This window comes from Lissotriton vulgaris, chromosome 11, assembly GCF_964263255.1.
Source record: "Lissotriton vulgaris chromosome 11, aLisVul1.2, whole genome shotgun sequence".
NCBI classification, from domain to species: domain Eukaryota; kingdom Metazoa; phylum Chordata; class Amphibia; order Caudata; family Salamandridae; genus Lissotriton; species Lissotriton vulgaris.
Window position 1 is genome coordinate 1,074,916,035 of NC_141699.1, and position 21,387 is coordinate 1,074,937,421.

General features: G+C 42.4%; 1 protein-coding gene across 3 annotated transcripts in view; it reads right to left on the bottom strand.

Moving 5' to 3' along the window:
* The window catches only part of LOC147684138 (cytochrome P450 2J4-like), an 89,382-nt gene extending 68,452 nt beyond the window's left edge, over positions 1–20,930 (bottom strand). For 2 of the 3 annotated variants that reach the window (XM_086944953.1, XM_086944952.1), the window contains exons 1-3: positions 20,760–20,930; positions 12,006–12,168; positions 1,705–1,858 (exon numbers count right to left, since the gene is read on the bottom strand). In XM_086944953.1, coding sequence (XP_086801079.1) covers positions 1,705–1,858; positions 12,006–12,168; positions 20,760–20,930 — 488 coding nt within the window. The remainder of the gene's footprint in view (positions 1–1,704; positions 1,859–12,005; positions 12,169–20,759) is intronic. The other variant, XM_086944951.1, reaches the window with a different exon arrangement.
* Between the last annotated feature and the right edge of the window lie 457 nt (positions 20,931–21,387).

Sequence of the window (21,387 nt, forward strand, 5' to 3'; positions counted from 1 at the left end):
AGGGGCAGCTTCTCCATTAAGGAGGAGAGTCACCTCTCCTACTGAAAAGCCCCCCATGCCCCAGAGATGAATAATAAAATGGTAATACAGTTTTATGTTTCAATAACCCCATTCCAAGCCAAGCATCAGGATGGGAGCAGGCAGTTGATGACTGGCAGCAGCAGAAAGTAGTAATGGGCAGGGCACTTGTGTTTAAGGTGTGCATGTTGCTTTGGCCAGTTGTCTTGCGACGGCCAGCCAGCCATGTGCACTTTAAACATCTAAAACCCAGCTGTCTTGGGCACCTGAGTTGAGACCAAGCAGAGGCCTCCAGTGCTCTTTTGAGTACTGAGGAAGCTTCTCCATGCAATCCTGGCGCTTCTCTCATGGTGGTTAAGAGCAGCGCCAGGATTGGTTAGGGGAGCCTGCACTGGAGGAGTGAAGGACACCGGACGGGAGCGCACATGCCGCAAGATGAGTTTTCTTTTCTTTTGTTTTTTAAAACATTTTAAATGTATGTAATGTAGCATACTGTATGTGCAAAAAATCACTGACATGCATTACATTAAAATTTTAGTTACAATAATATAATGCTTATTGCTAATGTTGTTGATGTAATGTTGTGCACTGGCACCCACCTGCCATTTGACTGCCCCACCACTCCCAGTAATTGACAGCCACCACTGCCACTCGGCTGTGCAGCACAGATCGGGTTAGAGAAATGTAAGTTCTCCTGTCCATTTGGGCATCCTAAGACACCAATTCAACCCGCCATGTCAAACCAACATGCGGTCTCACTGTGCCCACCACTCCTCCCTGCTGCAGATGCTTATACAGGCTGGCCCAGCCTAGCCCAAGGATTCGTCTCGCTGGTAGCCAGCAGATCATATTAAAAATAAAATGATGATAAAATGTGTTTTATTATGATTTTGTTTTTCTTATTTTTCAATCTGCTGGCACTCAGCGGTGGGGTGACACTCCCCCTCCATGACGGAGGAGCCGCCCCTGCCCAGCCCCAGAAGCTGTTGCTTTAAAAGAAGATGTCAAAAGATCCATTCACTATACAGCTGAAAATTATGCAAAATGGAGATTCTAAAAATGTTCAGCTATTTCTGATAGTTGTGAATAGTTCACATCAGCTAAATGATGTCAGAAAAAAGTATTTGAAGATGAATGATATGCAAAATAATTCCTACTGCCCCAAAAATGTTAATGAACAGAAGACTTGTAGGGAAACTTTCACCATTCTTAATATCCTACAGTGCTGTTGCCAGCAATCCAGAATTGGTATGATTTGTGCAAGTAGGTTCAACACAAATTCACTTCTAAAACTCAGACTAGACAGAATAATTGAAACACAAGAAGATCTGGCAAAAGATAGGCAAACTTTATAGGGATCACACTGAAGCCTCCAGAGCTGACCGCCCAAAATATATACAAAGAAGCATGGTCATATATGTGAGGGAGGCATTTTCCTAAGTACTGTGATACCAGGATATCTGGAACGCTTCTTAGAATGTTATCGGAGAGACATAGACATACTACATCGCAGCAGGTTTAAAGTTTGAATGGTTCTGCTTTTAATGCATAATGCCAAGATGCGTCTTATTACGCTTTATGGATATATGTATGACCTCTTGGGTTTTCTTATGGTACGAAACTCAATAAAATATGTTGTGAAAAAAATATGTAAAAATGGACAACTTAGAGCTTTAACAAAACTACTTACCTTTATTTGAAGCAAAAGTCTCCACCAGAGTTTGTGCATCTTCCTGTATCCGTTCTTCAAGACTTTTCTTCCCGAGACCCAGGTTCCGCAAAGTCAACAGGCTAAAGCGTCTTTGCTGCTTCCATGTCTGGCCAGATGTAAAAACAATACCTGAGAGGAATAACTCAGGTTAATGTTTCTTTAAAGTGCATTTTTTCATATGATGCGCTTCCACCTACAAACATTATAACACTTTAATGCATTGTAGTGTGATGTAAACCTTGTGCCATTGAAAGCACAAGTTAAGGTATTTTAAAAGATATGATGCCACTCACTTCTAGTGGCATAATAGTCAGTCATTATGGAATCAAAAGTGAGACGGTAGTAAATACGATGTGTGATAAATCGAATTGAAAATTAATATGCTGTGTAAGGCAACAAACAGCTGTCTCCCATATGAGATGTGTGAGTGTTTGAATTATTTACCAGTAATCTTCATTACTTTCAATCTCCCTTCCTTAGCTCAGTATTTATATCAACGCTCCAGATTTCAGAAAATTTAATGAAACTGTGGACAGATTCTTTCTCTATGTCTCAGAAAATAATCAAACCTTCTAATTTAAGACGAAACCATTTATACACTATGTATAGGGTTTATTGGACTCCTGCGAAACTCTCTAAGATGTCTGTTGTTAAATATTCTTGTCCCAGATGTAAGTTTCAGGATGCAAATGATATTCACATGTTTTTTGAATGTCCTAATATATGTAATTTCTGGGGACAGGTGTGTAAGTTTTTGGAGGATGTACTTGCACTTCCAATTCTATGTACCCCCAGATTGGTTTTTTTGGGTCTCCCATCTAATTATGTTTTTGATAGCAATTCATCACAGTTTATCTTCTATGTAATAGTGATCGCTAGAAGAGAGATCTGTAAAGTGTGGAAGTCGGTACTCCCTCCGACATTTGCAGACTGCCTTAAAAACATCATGGTGGTGAGTAAACTTGATACATTATGCGGGGGAGAAAGGTCTGTAAATATATGGTCGGCCTTGAATGCTTGGAGTGAAAAATAAACTAATAGTCCAATGATTATGCCAGAGGTCTTGTGGTCCTGTCCTTCCTGTGTAGCAAGCATCATCACGACAGGAAGTTGGACGGGTAACAACCCTACCTCTGGGCAATCTTCATGGGCTATCCACAAACACGAGGGTTGGAAAGGAAGGTTTGTGTTAGTGGCCTGAAGAGCGCCTATTCAGAGTAAGTATTTTCTGGTGGCATATATGAGGACACAAAAATAAAAAAAAATTAAAAAAAGTAATCTTCATTACTTTCAATCTCCCTTCCTTAGCTCAGTATTTATATCAGTGAAATGATATCCACCATCCCAAGGCTGAAATGATGTTGGAAGTCTCTAAAAATGTCCTTCCTACCAGCTCCATCTCATAAAGAGGGTGGACCTATAATCAATTCCACCAGCAAGAGAAATGTAATGAAATGCAGGGAACAACAAGGTGAAAAGTAGAATACCCACCTGCCGGGGGGTTTGTGGACGCTCCCTGCATGGCTATCTCAAGGCATGCTCTACACAGAGTGTGGCCAGTGATAAGCCCATGACAAATTTACTCTAAAAAAATTACAACACCAAACATTTGCCCAAATTAAAGACAGAAAGTGACATTTCCTGACACCAGCCCAGAAAGAAGTCTCAGTGATGGCCTTAAGCCTTCACAGTCCAAGTCTTAAGGATGCATGGATGGACAGGGTCTACGAACAAAAGAATCCCAAAAGCTGGAGCTCTGCCCTTTCACAGGCAGGTTGAGCCATTGGTAGGCCACAGCTGAGAGAAAAGTCTACAAAAGAGAGCAGGGGTGAAATTGTATCATTCGTGCTAGAAGTATGGCTTGTTGAAGGTACATGAAATATTGCATATTTCAGGCACAGAAAGAGATCAATATTTACTTGTCTAACTTGCCTGTGGATACAGCAGGAAGCCTGAAATTCAGAGATAATGGACAAAAGGCAAAGACATGAAGGCCAGGTAGCCAACAAAACATTTACTCCAGGAAAACGTCCACTGTGAAGCTGAAGGAATGTCTTGACTTTATTTGCCATAAGGTAGATTACTCGTATACGGAACTCCCTGCAAATTGCCCTCAAAACGGCACATGTGCAAGGCTTAGCAGACAGTATGTTGCTGAACAGTGGAGAACTATGCATTTTCTGAAAATGGACTTTGCAGAGTTGAAGCATGTATTATAAACTGAGTGAAGTGCTTTACAATGAAAGTGAGGTTGCCCCCTTTCCAAATATTGGCCATTTGTTGTTGTTCCAATAGTCTGCAAAGACACAGATATGAAAGGAAATCATGTGATTCATTTGTAACATAACTTTTCTCCCTTTGTTTAACTTTATTTGAAAATGAAAAAAAGGGGAGGCCTTCTGTTGCAGCATTTTTGTAGCGCTTACTAATGCGTGAAACTGAAGCACTTACCTGCATGGTTAGAAAGCTATGGCATGTGTAGGGTGGTTGATTTTAAGTGTTTTCTTTGGTTTGTGATCCTATGTGGGAAGTGTTTCCTTGTCTTGCCGGATGCACACCAAGGTGCAGTATCGTTATCAGGGCGTGGGAGGTGTCTCCTAAAAATGCGCCAGTAGCTTAACTTTTAGTAGCTCACTACGATTTTCACTGATCAGAAGTAGATCTCACTACAGAAAAGGTGGAGACGCCTGCCCTATACTCACTGGATGATATCATCAGTGATGTAGTTTGAGATGTCATGAGTGATGTCACAGCCATGTCATGAGTGATGTAATATATGAGGTCAATAGCAGTGCATTGCGGGGGTGAGTTATAGTTAGCTCAGGTAACTATAACTGCTGAATTTCACTGGTTTTGTACAAGCAAAATATGAGCCTAACTATAACGTCCCTTTAACCTTTGGTTTTTCAGTAAATATTCCAAGCTTTTTTAAAAAATTCTATTTCACAGCTTCTGCATTTCTATTTCCTAACTATAACATTCCTTCAACCTTTGAATATTTCAATGAATTTCAACATTTGTTTGCATTTTTAATCCTAACAGTAACCTGTCACCTTTGAGAGTAGGTGCGGTAGTATCTGTGTGGATTTATGAGTTGGTCTGTGAGTGCTTGTGTATGTGGATGTGGGAGAGAGAATGGGTGTTTAAGTGACTGTGTAGGCTGTGAGTGGGTGTGTGAATACCTTTGTGGGTGGGTGAATGAGTGCCTGTGTTTGTTTGTGAGTGGCTCTGTGAGTACCGGTGTGGGTCGGTGAGTGGGTCTGTTAATGCCTGTATGAGTGTTTGAGTGGGTGTGTGAATCCTTGTATTGCTCTGTGAGTGGGTTTGTGAGTGCCTGTGGGGGTATGTGAGTGAGTGCATAAGTCCTGAGAGGGTCTGTGAGTGGGTGTTTCAGTCTCTGAACGGGTCTATGAGTGGACACATGAGTATATCAATTGGTGTCTGAGTGAATATATGAGTGTCTGAGTGGGTCTGTGAATGACTGCATTAGAATATCAAGGGGTCTGTGACTGACTGTGTCAGTGTCTGTATGGGTCTCTGAGTGAGTGCATGTGAGTATGAGTGGTTCTCTGAGTTAGCGCATGAGTGAGTACATCTGTGAGTAGATGTGTGTTAGCTCTGAGTGGGTCTGTGAGTGGGTGTGTGAATCTGAGTGGGTCTGTGGGTGGGTGCATGACTGTCGGACTGAGTCTGTGAGTAGGTATATGAATCTCTGAGTGGTTCTGTGAGTGGGTGCATGAGTCTATGTGTGGTCTGTCAGTGGGCGCATTAGCCTCCAAGTGGGTAGCTAAGTGGGTGTATGAGGGCCTAAATGGAACAGAGGGTGGGTATATAAACATATTTTTTTCATTTTTTTCAGTGACATTTGTATATTCATCACAACGTATATTTGCAAATTTGTCGTGACGTTGGGGGACCACACTGATGGTTGAGGCAGATTCATGAATATTGCAAGTGTAAAAATAAATCTTTTTTTTCAACATATTTTATTCATAAGGGGTTCCTCAAACACCCTGATATTCCTCTAATGGGGTTAGGGCACATGCACACATTTTATCATTTGGTTTGAAACCCAGGGACTGCACTTATGAGATAAATGTGTTTTACAATAACAAGGAAATCCAATATATGATGCGGGACCTTGGGTACAAAGTTTTAGACAGGAACAATGGTGTCCCTATCAGTGAGAGGATTACTAGAGGAGAATCTTTACAACGATGTCTATATGTTGCTGTTCAACTGCACAAAATCAGTTAATGTAAAGAATAGAAAAAACACAACATACAAGTGGGAACATTTATAGCATTAAAAGAAAAGAGAACTCAGGCAAATGGTGAGGCGTGGCAGAAAAAATACATCAGTTAGGCCAGCATAAATTATATTAGGGTACTTAGGCACATCATATTAATTAATATGTGTTTGTGTCAGAGTACAAGAGGCCGACAATGTTTCAATCCCTTTAGAACAATTCTGGAATCATCTTCAGGCCAAGGCAAATAGTGGCCGAGAAAAGATGCCTGATAGGGTCTCAAAGAGGAGGGGGGAATAGGGATTGACAATGAGATATAGTAATTGGAAAAATAGGGGGGATTTTCATGGATATAAAATGTTTTCAGGGGCGGAAACAAGTTAATTTTTGCCATGCTGAATTGAAAAAAAATAAATAGCATGCATTCAAATGTGCGCAAGGCATGCCGATATTAAGAATATTGGTTGACAGTTTAAACTAGTCGCGTGACAAGTATTGAAAACTGAGTTATTACACTTTTTTCAAAAAATCTGTTAGCAATTCTTTTTCATCGACAGCCCAATGACTCCTAGCAATGCCAACAGTGCATTATCATCTATTTTTTTCTCCCCCATATGGCTGTCTCTCAACAGAGATTCATACTTTTGAGAAACTGGTGCATAAACTTGAACACAAACCCACTTGTAGTCCCTACAATCTACCACTACATGAAAAGCAAGCCCAAATGATATTATATAAATATCATTGTATTTCTATATAAAGATTTCCTCTACCAATCCCTTCACTGATAGGGACCATTGTTCCAGTATAAAACTTTGTACTCAAGTTCCCTCACCATATATTGGTTTCCCTTGTTATTGTAAAACATGTTTAGTGCAATTGCTGCATTGTAAGGGCCTAAAACCTATTAATTACTCCTTCCAGTGGGTTCTTCTTTTTCTACTTTTTTCTCTCTCTTCCTGATACTCTCTCCTCCCCGCCTCTTTGACACAACATCATGACCAACCATGCGCCACTACATTCAGATAACTACATTGAAAAGATGTTGGAGGGACCGCTCCTGTTTTCTGGCAAGACAGAAGCTCCAAAGGCATCTAGTACATCACTAGCCGAACAACTGGAGAGAGGCAAAAAAAAAACCTGGTTAGACTGCAATTAATGATTCATAGGTTCACTGAATACGTCAAAGCAGACATCATTCCAGTTGGATTGCAGGTAAGGAATATCCCCTGTGTCTCTACTGACAATGACAAATATTTGAATAACTTTGGTTATATTGGTACTACCAGCTCCAGGCACTGGATGGTGCTTGGGATTGATACAGCTGTGGAACAGGTCCAGAAAATAACAGAAGGAATTTATGACCTGGAAAACAAATTAAAGAGACAAGTTCTATTCTCGACTGCAAAAAACTACTTGATCAAGTTCAAGAGACGATTATGATTGTGCTTCTTTGCTTTATGTGAAAGGAGAATATCTTGTTGGCAGTATCAGGTTCTTTTGATTGATTTGCGTACTAGTTTGCGTAGGTATCCTATAGGCATATGTTTGTCAGCCAAGACATGGGCGTCTTGAAAATAATCCTTTTTAAATGAGCAGTTTCACTTAATATGGAGAAACTGTGAGAATGGGAGTGAATCCCATAAGGCATGTGGGTGGTTGCTACCAATGAGTAACATGGTGTTTCTTTCAGTGGATCTCCTACACAGTGAGGTTGATTTATTTTGCCTTATGAGTCCATGGCCGTTGATATTGAGCCATTCTATAAACGACATCAAAGAAAGCTGGTCGCCATGCCAAATGAAGTAAGTATCATCAATATAGCATTTCCAGGTGGATATGTTGTCTTAATATGGGTTGATGGGGGTCAGGATTTTCTTGGTCTCTAGATCTGAGTTATTACGCTTTTTTTCAAAAAATGTGTTTAAAATTCTTTATCAACGACAGCCCAATGACTCCTCGCAATGCCAACAGTCCATTACGTCCTCCGTCTACTTTTTTCTCCCCTATATGGCTGTCTCCCAAAAGAGATTCATACCGTTGAGAAACTGGTTCTCAACAGTATTGCGAAATGTGGGGCAAAAATAGCTCCCATTGATGTTCCCTTGACCTGCTGGTAGGCTTTGGCATTGAAGCAAAAAAAGTTGCGAATAAGGCTTAGTGTTAGTAGCTGTAGAATGAAACAGGTGGAGACAGTGTGTGCTCAATTGTTAAGTATATTCTCAATTACCGCCAAGCCTTCCATTTTGAAATATTAGTATAGAGTGCTTCGACATCCAGGGTGCACAGGATGTCTGCTTCTGGGTCAAAAAGATAGTGTTCAACTTCATTCATGAGATCCATGCAATCCCTGACGTAACAATGAGTTTTAGGTACGTAGTCTTTTATAAAGAAGTCCACATAACGTTCAAGTGGTTCCAAAAGGGAGCCACATACAAAGATAATGGGCTGTCCAGGAGGGGTCTCAATGTTCTCTTGAAGTTTGGGAAGGGTGTGATTAATAGGCGCTCTGGGTGATTTCATATTGAGGAACAGAAATTCATTGGGCGCAAGGTAACCAGCAGGTTTGCCTTCATCCGTACATGGACTGCGGATCCTTTCCCAGGTTCCTTAATAATCTTACAGCACGTTTTCATAATATGGGTATGTACCCGTACAGTTCATAAGCAACCTTGAATGCTTATCCCTTTACCATGTGCTCATTTCTCCCGCATTTTCCTTCAGAGGCACCCAATTCATGTGGTTCTTTGCAAACAAAGCACATTCTTACATTGATTGAATTTGCAACTGTGTCCACATGTGCCAAAACGCCTATAATGGAACTCTCCTGTTTTACATAGGAGTCTTGCCGCAACTGCTTGGTAAATAACATATTTATCTCCGCACTTGCTGCAGTTTAGCTCCCTTCTTGTGTATGTTTATCTACATGCTTCTTCACCACTGTTTGATCTTCTCAACGATATTGCATGCCCTTATCAACTCACTTTCCAATACTTAACACGTAACTAGTTTGACATTTTATTACCATGTACCCCCTTTTTTTCTCTAATTACTATATCTCCTTGTCAATCTCTCATTTTCCTTTTTCTTTTTCCCCCTCTTTGAGACCCTAACAGGCATCTTTTCTCAGGCACTATTTGCCTTGTCCTGAAGATGATCTCAGAATTATTTTAAATGGATCAAACATCGTCGACCTCTTGTACTCAGACACAAACACATATTAATTATTGTGATGTGCCTAAGTACCCTAATGTAATTTATGCTGGCCTAACAGATGTATTCTTTGGGGCATGCCTCACCAATGGCGGGAGTTCTCTTTTTTTATGTTGTTCATGTTCCCAATTGTATGTTGTGTTTTTTCTATTCTTTACATGAAAGGATTTTGTCTATTTGGACAGCAACATATAGATATCATTGCATCTCCATATAAAGATTTCCTCTACCAATCCCTTCTCTGGTAGGGACTGTTGTTCCTGTATAAAACCAATGATATAAATGGTGGCCTGAAGTCAATGCTCAAGTTGCGGCCAGTCAATCATGGCATTTCTTTTGGCACGCACATTCATGATTAATCTCGAAATTGTCGCAAATCAGCTGGGATTACACCGCATAACTGAAAGCGTGATCTGTGAAACAAAATCTACCTTCCTGCCAAATTTGGTGAATTCCGTCCAGCAGTTCGGGTTGCTGTCACGTTTGAAGCTCCTACGGGAATAACAAATAGGAAAAACACTTTTTTTGACCTCTACTATTTTTTGGCCATCGCTAGACGGATCACCCCAAATCTTCTTGTGTGGAACAAGAATCACTGGCACACTTCTTTTGGAAAATTTTGTGAAGATTTGTCAAACATCACCAACAAGATATAGTCAAGTCAAGGGCTTAGAATAATTATGAAAAAACAGATGAAAACAAAGCACACCCACTGGAGGTTGTTAATTGTACTGAGGCACTACAAGTTCCATCTTGCTTGCTGGAAAGTGAACTCAGCTGTGAGGCCCCACTGGAGGGAAATACAAGCAATCTGCATGTGTAAAAAATATGCCTGGGAATGCTGGTGCTCCATGTTGTCTAAGCCTGTGAACAAAGGGCTAGGAGGCCCTAAACTGCCAGTTTATGCTTTGTAAATAAAGAAGTTGGAAAGAGTTATCTGCTGTGGAGTGCGTCTTCTTTGAGGACAAGTTTTGGCACTAGATATGACGACAGACCTGCCATGAAGGCTGCACCGATACAGTAATATATACTGGAGCCACAGGGGCACAGAACTGCTCAATGCCTAGCAGCTGAAATAGCAGATAGTATTTTAAACTGAGCAACTTGATTTGATGCCCCCTGGAGGGATAAGAATAATTATTAAAAACAGATGAAAATTAAGCAAACCCACTGGAGGGTATTAATTGCACTGAGGCACTACAAGTTCCATCATGCACACAGGAAAGTTAACTCACATGTAAGGCCCCACTGGAGGTGAAATAAAAGCAATCAGTGTGTGGAGAAAAGTGCCTGGAAATGCTGGTGCTCTGTTTTGTCTAAGCCTGTGAACAAGGGCCAGGAGGCCTGAAATGCATTCAACAAGAATTTTTGCTGAAAATAAATGCCAGTTTATACTTTGCAAACAAAGAACTCGGAAAGAAAGTGGAGTGTGTCTTCTTTGAGGACAAGTTGGCAGTTTAACAAACCTGCTATATCCTCACATTTTCGTTGTAAAGGTGTGTGTGATAAAGGCATATGTATGGTAAAGGGTTGCATAGTAAAGGCAATGTGTGATAAAGGCATTGCATGAGGAATATTGAGTGTTAATGTTAAAGCATAGTAAGTACTGTGTGGTAAAGCTTTCCCTTTTGTCATGTATGTATAACTGAGACCAAGATGAACCCACAAAGGTTTTTTTTCTCCATTTTGTGGTCCTGGAGAGAGGGTCTCTCTGGGAGGTCACCATAAGGGCTAGAGGGTCAATGTATCCCCACCTAGACTCCTTATCTAATTTGTTATTTTATTTTTGTGACTCTGGACTGAGACCCCTAATCCTTTAATGGCAGGCACAATGTTTTTGTTTATTGCAGTCATCCAGCCACCTCACTCAGCCCCGCTGGTGTCTCTCATGACAAGTCAACCAGAACGCAGGTTGTGACACGGTAATCCTCTGGGAACCCCGAGAGAGTCCTGCAACAACAGATATCTAGTTTTTAAACCTCACTCTCAAAAACTACTGGAGGTATTTACACTAAATCACAAAAAACATGCTTTCCGGATAAGTATTTCGCTTTCTGACAATTTTTTGGGTAATTCAGCTGAGCTGTTTTTTCTGTATCACTGTTCAATTTTACCAATGTAAATTCCATGGGAAAAATGAGTTTTGGGCCCCACTTTCTAGATAGATAGATAGATAGATAGATAGATAGATAGATAGATAGATAGATAGATAGATAGACAGATAGATAGACAGATAGACAGATAGATAGACAGATAGATAGACAGATAGACAGATAGATAGATAGATAGATAGATAGATAGATAGATAGATAGATAGATAGATAGATAGATAGATAGATAGATAGATAGATAGATAGATAGATAGATAGATAGATAGATAGATAGATAGATAGATAGATAATAACAATGTCATGTATAAAGATGGCACATACACTAATGATTTAGAAATAATTGTAAGGCTATTTGTGACCTAAGGACTCAGGGATACAACAAACCAGGCTGTATTCAACTAAAAAGATATTTAAATGCAATCTCCTTTATATATCTGTTTTCTTATAAAGGCTTTCAAAGTGATTAAACTCGCATTTATGCGTTCAATATCTAGGCTGACATACTCAGTGATATTCCCTTACCATTATTAAAATAGGTTTTAGCAGATATTACATTCACAGTTACTAGTTCAGTACTGATGTCATGCTTCCAGTCATTGTATCTCATCCAATATTTTTTATGCCATTTTTTCAACACTTTCTTATCTTGTAGTCGCCTGTATTTGATGAGAAACCTACTCATTCTCACAGACTAGCTACTTACCCCTTCCTCTTGATAGTCTTTCAAAAATGGGTGTTGCAGGACGTCCAGCCATTTCCTCCGAGTGTGTAACTAATGTATTTCTTATTGCATGACATCCATTCAGTACTATCGCGGGTGACTCTCCCAACCACAAAGTGAAAGTTTTACCATAGGTCTTGGCAAGCTGGGGATGGAAAACAAAAGCACTATATGTAACAGAGTATTTTTCCTCATTGCACATTTCCTGAGAGCAAGAGGGAAAAACACAAAAACTGTAAAGACAGAGGATGAGAAAGACAGAAAAAGTCACAAAGGTAGAATATGCCAACATGCAAAAGTTAAATAAAAGGACATAGAGTGTCTGGTAGAAGATTACTGAGACATGGAAGTGGATTTAAAACTACCAACCTTGATATTTGGAGCACAAGTGTTTAATTTGAAATGTCATTTGTGATGTTGTCAGTGAAGTCACTTACCATGGGCCCGATTCACAGAACTAACTTAAGACAAAATCCTAAACTTATAGTTAGCTGGAAATCATGCTCCATTCTAACGCCTGCTCTTGCATTGCGTTCGTTTTTGCTGTTGCCTCAGATTTACACCTCCATGTAAATCTGGGGAAGTGTAAAAAAGGAATGGGTGTTGTGGTGGAACAACCACAGCTACACCTGCTCCACACCCCATTCACGCATAAAACTGTATGAAAGAGTAGTATATTTACAAAGCAGCCTTAAGCCACAAAAAGAGGTGGTTAACGCCATATTGTAAATATGGAGCAGGGCATTGCGCCTCTGGAATACCATTAAAAGCAACAGCCCTGTGGGGCAATCCCCATGTGAATAAGCACAGTAGGTGCTTATTTACAATCCACTTGCATCGCCAGTAAGTCACTTTTTCCTTCATTGAAAGTAAAGCTCCGGCGGCGCAGGGGCTTCTAAATAAGCCCCTTTGTTTCTTAGAAACCATAGGCTTTTGCACTGAACATTCGATTACAGTACTCTGTGCTGCCCTTCTCCACGTTGCTCTATTTTCCAACAGAATTAGTTTCTCTGAGCTGGGAACACATCTCTTGACTTTCCTGGCAGGTTCCCAGCATGAATGCTGAGTTTGCCTCCCGTCTGATTACTTGACTTGACTGGAGATGAGGTTCACCCAAAATCATCCTCTTTTGTTACAGGGGAGGGATATATTGCATCACTCCTGCAAAACCGGCCCCCACTGGCATAGAACCAGCCCCCACCCCTTCGGCCCACAAGGGAAATGCCGGGTGCCCACTAGGGCCTGCCTGGCCCTGCTCCTGCAGGGAGCCATGATGTGTCTGTACAATTTTAACTTGTGGGTTACAGCGTTGAATACTATTGGTAGCTATTTCCTTTTGTCCTCTGCAGGTCCCTCTGCTGCTCCATCCTCTCCTGCTCTCTCCACACACCTCTGTAGATTAAATTGTTGTGTATTTTCTTCAAATCAGAAAACCCTTTGATGAAAGGGAAGCAGATCCACGCAGACGTGCTCAGGCCTTGAGGCAACAGCACACAAAGCAAGGAATGACCATTTGCATGAGCCTGGACCCAACAACCAGTTTTCCAATATTTCCAACACCACATGTAGCATATCAACAGCTACTCATTGGCCGAGCCCTATCTCAGTCAACATGGCAATATCATAATGAATTAGAGACTGTGGTAGAGTTGTGGGATTCTGGGTGCCATGGATCTCAAATATGTGCCAAGAAGAATGCCAAGAAGAATGGATATGGATTTGGTTGGTTCCTTTCAAACGTTAAAGGGCAGTACAAACACAAGTTGGTGTGTTGGCCTTGTCAAACCTCGCCCCAAAGAGGCAGGGAGCCACAACACCCTCTCCGTTTGCTGAGCACCGCCGAACAATAGCAGACCTCCGAGGTTCAGGATTACAACTACAATTCCTGGCATGCCGAGAATCGCGTCACGCAAGAGACGCCGAACCCGTCGTAAACCCGGAAATAAAGATTGCGCTAGAATCATCGGCGGCGCCGATAATTCAGAATATTCCTGAGGTGTAGGCGGTAAGCTGTGGATGCGGTAAGCCCTCGGATCTTTGTTCCCTTGTGCCCTGGATCATTCAGACGGCTCTTCGTGAGCTCCAGACTCTCGAACATGCAGTTAACGTGTGTTACGGACTCCCAGTGTTTCTCTCGGCTGAGAGAGTTGGTACTGTTTGAGCTCTTCAGACGAACCGGGGATTGCTTCTTTTTTCATTGCAAGGTGCAGTTGTGCTGCGTTGCCCTGAGGCTATATCGATAGCCGGATTTACTAGACATATTGACTATTTAACACAGAAATAGAGGCATACCCGCTTCTATTATGCAGACAACGTTAAGAAAGAATTAACCCTGTTTGCTTTATATGTTTTTTCCACAACCCTGTTTATCTCTCTTCCAAGCAGGAGAAACGAGTGAGGGGTATCAAGTTCGAGGGATTATGTTACTGCTGTGTGTGCATCCATGAGATGGTATGTGTGGAGTGTTATGAGCATATAGCGTAGATATTATTTGAAGCAGGGTTTCATGCACGTTCTTTTGTTTCTTATACAGTTAAGCAGAATCCCTGGTACCACCTCGAGTCTCTTCTCCTCGCACTAGTCCTCGTTATTTTCCTTTACAGGTATGAGGAAGTGTACGTAGTAAATGCCTTGTGTTTAATTAAGAGGAGTGTTAGAGAAAGGTGGGTACGGGGGGATTTATTCTAATAGCTTGTTCTTTGTCATTGCAGATCTCCCTCCCCGCTGTCCCCTTCCTTTCCCTCCCCGGTGAAACTGCCGTGGTGGTCTGTGTTCTCATCCAGACATTGGGGTAGTTCTTCGGGGGAAGATGTGGGTCTTTCAGCACAGCTCCGAAGAGACAGAGGCGGAGCCTGACAGGCCTGTCACAAATTTACTCTAATTCTTTATATGTGCTGTCCCTTTTAGCTAGAGATCCTCTTTTGACCCACAAAGATGAAAGATTTAGATATGGTATGGCATTTGGGGTTGCCCTCCTGAGGAAGGCACAATAACAGGAGTGAGGCCCATTAACACAGATGAGACTAGGCGCAGTTTATAGCAAAAAACAATGTCTCAACCGGACAAATTTAAAAACAAGACAATTGAAAACAGCAATGTAAATCACAATTGGGGAGGGGAAAAAAGGGAAGAGAGACCACAACGTAATGGTAGGGTGAGAAAAAATTTAATTTTGAAAGTAGCTGAGAAGCACTACAATACATAATTATATCATGACCATAACACACAGGGTAAGCACTGGGCATGCAAGTGAGAGAGAGTGTGGGTGGCGCAGTGATCAAAATTGCAAGTTATGTACTGTGTTTATATATACACAATATATTCAGGTAAATAGATTGACCACAACAATATCACAATGGATTCATAACGCAGTGCAGAGCGGGCTAGGTCAAATTGGTAATGTTGTGTATACAGTATCATAATTAGGGTACGTGTAGGATGGCCTAATGGGAGTACATGGAAGCCAGTGGCTAGGAAGGTATCAAAATGGGTAATAGGAGTTTGGGCAGATACAGGAACAATAAACCCATCACCTTCTCTGACTCTTCCAATGCATCAATAGAGGACTCAGACTCTGGAGAAGGTCGAAGCACTGACCGACCACAGAACAGACCACAACCTCTACCCTTAATACCCAACCTTTTTGTAGGAGGGAACCATGGTTGTGGTCAGAGAAGACCCAACCACCAATACCAGTACGTGGGCGAGCGACAAACACGTTGCAAATTCTACCAATTGGGCCCGCAATGATTTCTCCTCCCACTGCCATACAATAAGCCATGGTGGTCCATACCACAGCCAATACTGAGGTCATCGAATACCCTACCGTGGATATTGGACATCAGCAGCCAGGCACAGATCTACGGCCCGTCACTGAAAACATCTTGAACAGGCTAACCGAACACGAAATAACCAACGGCTCTCCCATTCTTATTTTCAATCTTTCTAGGCATACTCTTTCATATGAGGAGATTTCAAATCTCAGCAAGGGCTTTTCCTTTGTCCCTACAAAACACAGCAAAGTCTTTAAATTGCAAGAGGATCTACTTCATTTTTTCTGACGCATCGGCCTCAAACAATTCTTTTCTGACAAACCTAACTCTGATATCCCGTATGAAAGACAGTTCCACCCTGCTTCGACCTTTCTTCCTCCCACATCGATGATGCCGCCAGAAATACTGGCTTTTGAGAGATACGTTTTACACTAAGTGAAGGAATTACAATCCCGTTCAGAATTTGTCCCATATAACATATCCAATAAAGAGAAACAGGCCTTAGATCATCTACGTGAGAAGCAACACTCAGTTATCAAACCCGCAGACAAGGGTGGCGGTATAGTGATCATGGAAATAGAGAATTATGACAACAAGATCCTACGCAGTTGGAAAACACCTCACTATCGTCCCTTAACATAAAACTCCATCTATGAAATCCGGCAGCAAATACAATCTATCACCACACAGACCCTAGATTATTCCATCATCGCGAAGAAAGAACACACTTACCTTAACAATTCATACCCCTGCACGCCTGTTATGTATTTTCTACCCAAGGTTCACAAAAACAAAACCAACCCACCTGAAAGACCGATAGTATCTGGTTGTGGATCCATCCTGGAACCCCTAGGTAAATACATCGATCATTTTCTCAAAGAATTTGTCCAACTTACAGACACCTTTGTGAGAGACAGTACACATCTCATCAACATCATTGAAGACACTCCTTTTGACATTAACAATGACCTCATGATAGGCTTAGATATCGAGGCATTATACACCAACATACCCCACAATGAAGGCCTCTCAGTAATCTCACATATTCTTGTCTCGCGCCCCAGACCAGTTTGCATCCCCACGGATTTCATCATTGATCTACTTTTCATTGCTCTTGCAAAAAACTACTTTCTGTACAAAGATATATTCTTTCTACAAATAAAAGGTGTAGCCATGGGGGCTTGTTTTGGCCCCAATTTTGCTATCCTCTATGTCCATCAACTTGAAACCACCCTCTTTCTCTCCATACACAAACCTTTTCTCATCAACATCAACCTATGGCGATGCTACATTGACAATATCCTCTTACTCTGGCACACATGAAAAATTAGCAAAATTTGGCTCAATAATTGCCAAAACCACCTCAAATTTACATCTGATGTCAGGACTAATGATCTTTCCTTCCTCGACCTCACCCTGCATGCGGAGAATGGAATCATTGGGACTGCACTTTACCGCAAATCAACAGAGCGCAACACTCTCCTTATGTACTCAAGTTATCACCCCAAAGGCCTCAGGGATGGCTTGCCCTACAGTCAATTTCTCCGGATCCACAGAAACTGTAGATGGTGCAAGGATTACTTTAAAGAAGCGGCTATCCTTTTACAAAAATTGATCACCAGAGGCTACCCTAAACGGATTGTATCCGTGCATCGAAAAGGGCATGGTACTGCCACAGGGAAATCCTACTCTCTCCCACACCCAAACAGACTAACTCACACATCCCATTTGTCTCTACATACAGCCCTTCCAGCAACTTGGTCAGCAAGGTCATAAAAAGAAACTGGTCAATATAGCGTACACATGAACCCTTTAGAGAACCTCCCCAGTTTTCCAACAAAAGATGCAACAACTTAGCAGATAAACTGGTCCATGCAATCACCTGGCCCACACCAGAAAGAAGAACTCAAACAGTGACCTCATTGTGTGGGCTACCCCGACCGTCGGTCACTATAAATGGCAATCTTGTACGACGTGTAACTTCACCTACAACACAAAGGAATTCATTACTGCAGGACAGACGTACAAACGTAACAATTGTACCAACTGCCGCACATCTAATGTCAATGACACAATACGATGCCTGTGTAACCTCTTATGCATAGGCCAAACCACCCAGATGGTTGAACAACGTATTCTCCAACACCAAAGCTGCATTAGAGGACTGTTAAAACAGCTCCGTTGGTCAGCCACTACAGAGAGAATAAAACACTCTGAAAATGACTTGACCTGGTTAGTGATTGACCACCCCAAACTTCCACTCAGGGGTGGCAACCTGCAGCTGTTATTGAACAAATGTGAATGCAGATGGAGCGCTCGTCGCAATTCCATTGAGAATGGTCTCAACACCCTTGATGAATGGAACACAATTATCACAGGGCCATGAACATCTCACCCCTGTCTGTGACTTTCTGTACTCAGTCCCATTACCACCATCCAGACTGGAACCCATTGTGATACCTTCCTATCCACTGGTTTCCCTGTACTCCCGTTAGGCCATCCTACGTGTACCCTAATTATGATTCTGTATACACAACATTACCAATTTGACCTTGCCCGCTCTGCACCGCGTTTTTCAATCCATTGTGATATTGATTCTTGCTTATAACCCTTTGTTTTGTCACCTGACTGCTGACTCTTTCATCTGTAATTGTATGATTTGAAGTATTAACGTGTATACAATTTAACCCTCACTGCATTGATAAGCTCCATGCTATTATGTACATACCTTAAAGCTGCACCCATTTTAAATTGTTGAATTGTTTATGCATCCCGTTACTATCATGTTCACTTGTCCTTCACTAAGTACGAGACACTATAACTGTTGTGCAATCACATTGTTATTATTATCATTTATTTTTTGAAACATTTTCACTTGTGCAATTATAATTGTGATGCAGCCTTGAACCCTGATCGCATAACACACAATCTCCGTAAAGTGACACCCCGTGGACCCCAGGGGGCCCTTTCCCTACTCTTTCCATTCCCCTGTCAAGTGGTTCACCTCACGTGATGCTTGTCACGTGACCTAGCTCCATTTCTTCCTCCCTCGCCACATTCGAATCCGCGCCCCCGGACGCTTTATTCGCTCCAGCCCCTCTCGCATCGCAGAGGCTTCATTCCTCCGCTACAGCATCTACTATACCCACGCGGCCCTCATGCCATCCGACCACCGGATTTTCTACCTGACGAGTAAGTACTGCAACTTCACTGCCCCAACTGCCCTAACCGGGTTGGATGTTACCCGTCCTTGCCTCCTTTGCGTACACAACAGGCCGTACCGTGGCACTGTTTTGACTTCTTCCTCCTGCCTTTTCCTTTCAGATTCATCCTAATTGCCCAATTACCGGTTGTGGTCTACCTAGAATCACATGGCTTCCCTCTTACTTCCATTGTACCCACCAGGATGCTTTCTGGTAATTATATATCAATAATACAGATGCCAGTTTCTTGTTCCCTTTCCCCACACCTGCGGTTTACTAGATACACCGCCTGTTTCCTTCTTCTGCAGCATCCACAGGCTCATTTGATGCCCCGCTGACCCTGAATAACCCTGGATCCTTTCACTCTTTGATGGGTAATTTCTGCTAAGCTCAGTTATTGTACCTTTCCAATCCTGTGTCCCCTCTTCCTGGGACCACTCAATTACGTATCTATCCGTCCTTTCTCTTCCCCTCAGAGCACAACCCCAAACTGCATGACCATTGTCCTGATGATGACCTGCAATCATTCAGGTTGAAACGCCGTTGACTATCCAGCCTAGAACTCAGGCATTGTTGTGGTAAATCTATTTACCTGAATATCTCGTGTATATATAAACACTGTACATAACTTGCAATTTTGGCCACTTTAACTTTATTTTCCACCGTTCACGCTGTCCTTCACACCACTGTATCACTGCGCCGCCCACACGCTCTCTTACTTACGTGCCCAGTGCTTACCCTGTGTGTTATGGTCATGATATAATTATGAATTGTAGTGCTTCTCAACTACTTTCAACATTATAGTTTTTCTCACCTTATTATTATGTTGTGGTCTCTCTTCCCTTTTTTCCCCTTCCCAATTGTGATTTACATTGCTGTTTTTAATTGTCTTGTTTTTAAATACGTCCCGTTGAGCCATTCTCCTGAGGAAGGCAGTATGCTGTAGATTCAAACAGAGGATAAGCAGGAACAGTGCCCTGTTTGCTGATAAATGGTCCTAACTCATCTCAAAGAACTGCAAAGCCTCAGCAGGTGCTGGAACTGCTCTGTAGACCTGCTCATTGAACCTAAGCTGCCTCCCCAAGACCCAATGATGCTGCCCCTGCCCAGCCTGGTCCTGATGCAACTCCTCCACAAGTGAGATGTTCGCTAGAGGGCTGTTATTGTTTCCTTTTTTACAGAGTCCCATTGCTGCCTGCATTCGCAGTCATATAGTACGAGTGAAGATCTGGAGAAATGGCAGCTGCTATTGGGAGGGAATTGACAAAAGCACTCTGGCTTCACCATCAGAGTCTCAGGGCCAGATGTACTAACGTTTTTTGTGGGTGGAAATTAGTTTTAGAACCGTTTGTGACCGCATAAAATGTGTACCCCATGTACTAATCCTATCTTGCGACTTGCAAATTGGTGGGACGTAAATCTGACCCTCAGTTCGGCCAAGAAATATGCAGCACACCAGCCTGTTATACTGAACTCCAACCACCAGCCTTCAGTCACAGTGCTTCGGCTGTGTCCTCCCACAACAGCAGCCAGTGCGGTGCGGTCGCCCTGAGGCTAGAGCTCTACCCTGGCAACACCCTTAACCCCTTAAGCGCTGCCGTTGGCCAATGGCCGACAGCAACGCTACCTCCCCAGTGCTGCGAACGACCGTTGGCCGACGGGAGACCGCTTGTTATTTGAAAGTTCAGCACTGGGTGCTGAACGTTCGATGCAGCTAAGGAGTTAAATACCCCACACCTGCCATTCCCAGCTGGTCTTACCTTTGTGAGGGTCTCATGGCGAAGCTCAAATCCCAGTGTCCACAGGTTGCCGATGATGGGGAGCGGGGTCGGCCCAGGAGGGTACCTTCTCCTCGACCACTGAAGCTTGAAATACTGTGCGGTGATTACAGCCACCACCAGAGCCAGTAACACTGCGCTGAGGGACAGCATGGTGCCCTCCTTCTTTCACCTGGTGTTCAAAACAGACTGATCTTTCCCTTCTATTCCACCTCTCTCTGCTGTTTCTTTTTGGTAGCGTTGATTTCTTCCTCGTCCTTTTTCTTTCCCTCACTGTCTCTCTTTTCACTGAACTTCCGGCTCACCTGTTCTGTGATGACTCCTGAAAGTATTGGTCGCCCCACCTCACCCCAACCTCTCCTCAAACCACTCTAGTGCCTCTTTGTCCCACTTTCAGTTCATCCTCCTCTATTCCTCCAGGGCAGCCTATGAGAGCCGGCTGTAAGCAGTAAATCAGTCAGAAAAGCTGTGTACATTAAATCGTGCCCTATATTTTCTTCTTGAGCAATGTGTCTCGTGTACTTTTCCTTGGCACACTGGCATGCACTTTTACTAATAATTGCAGCCCCGATGTAATTACCATGTGTCATTGGCAGCTCTTCATTTTGGG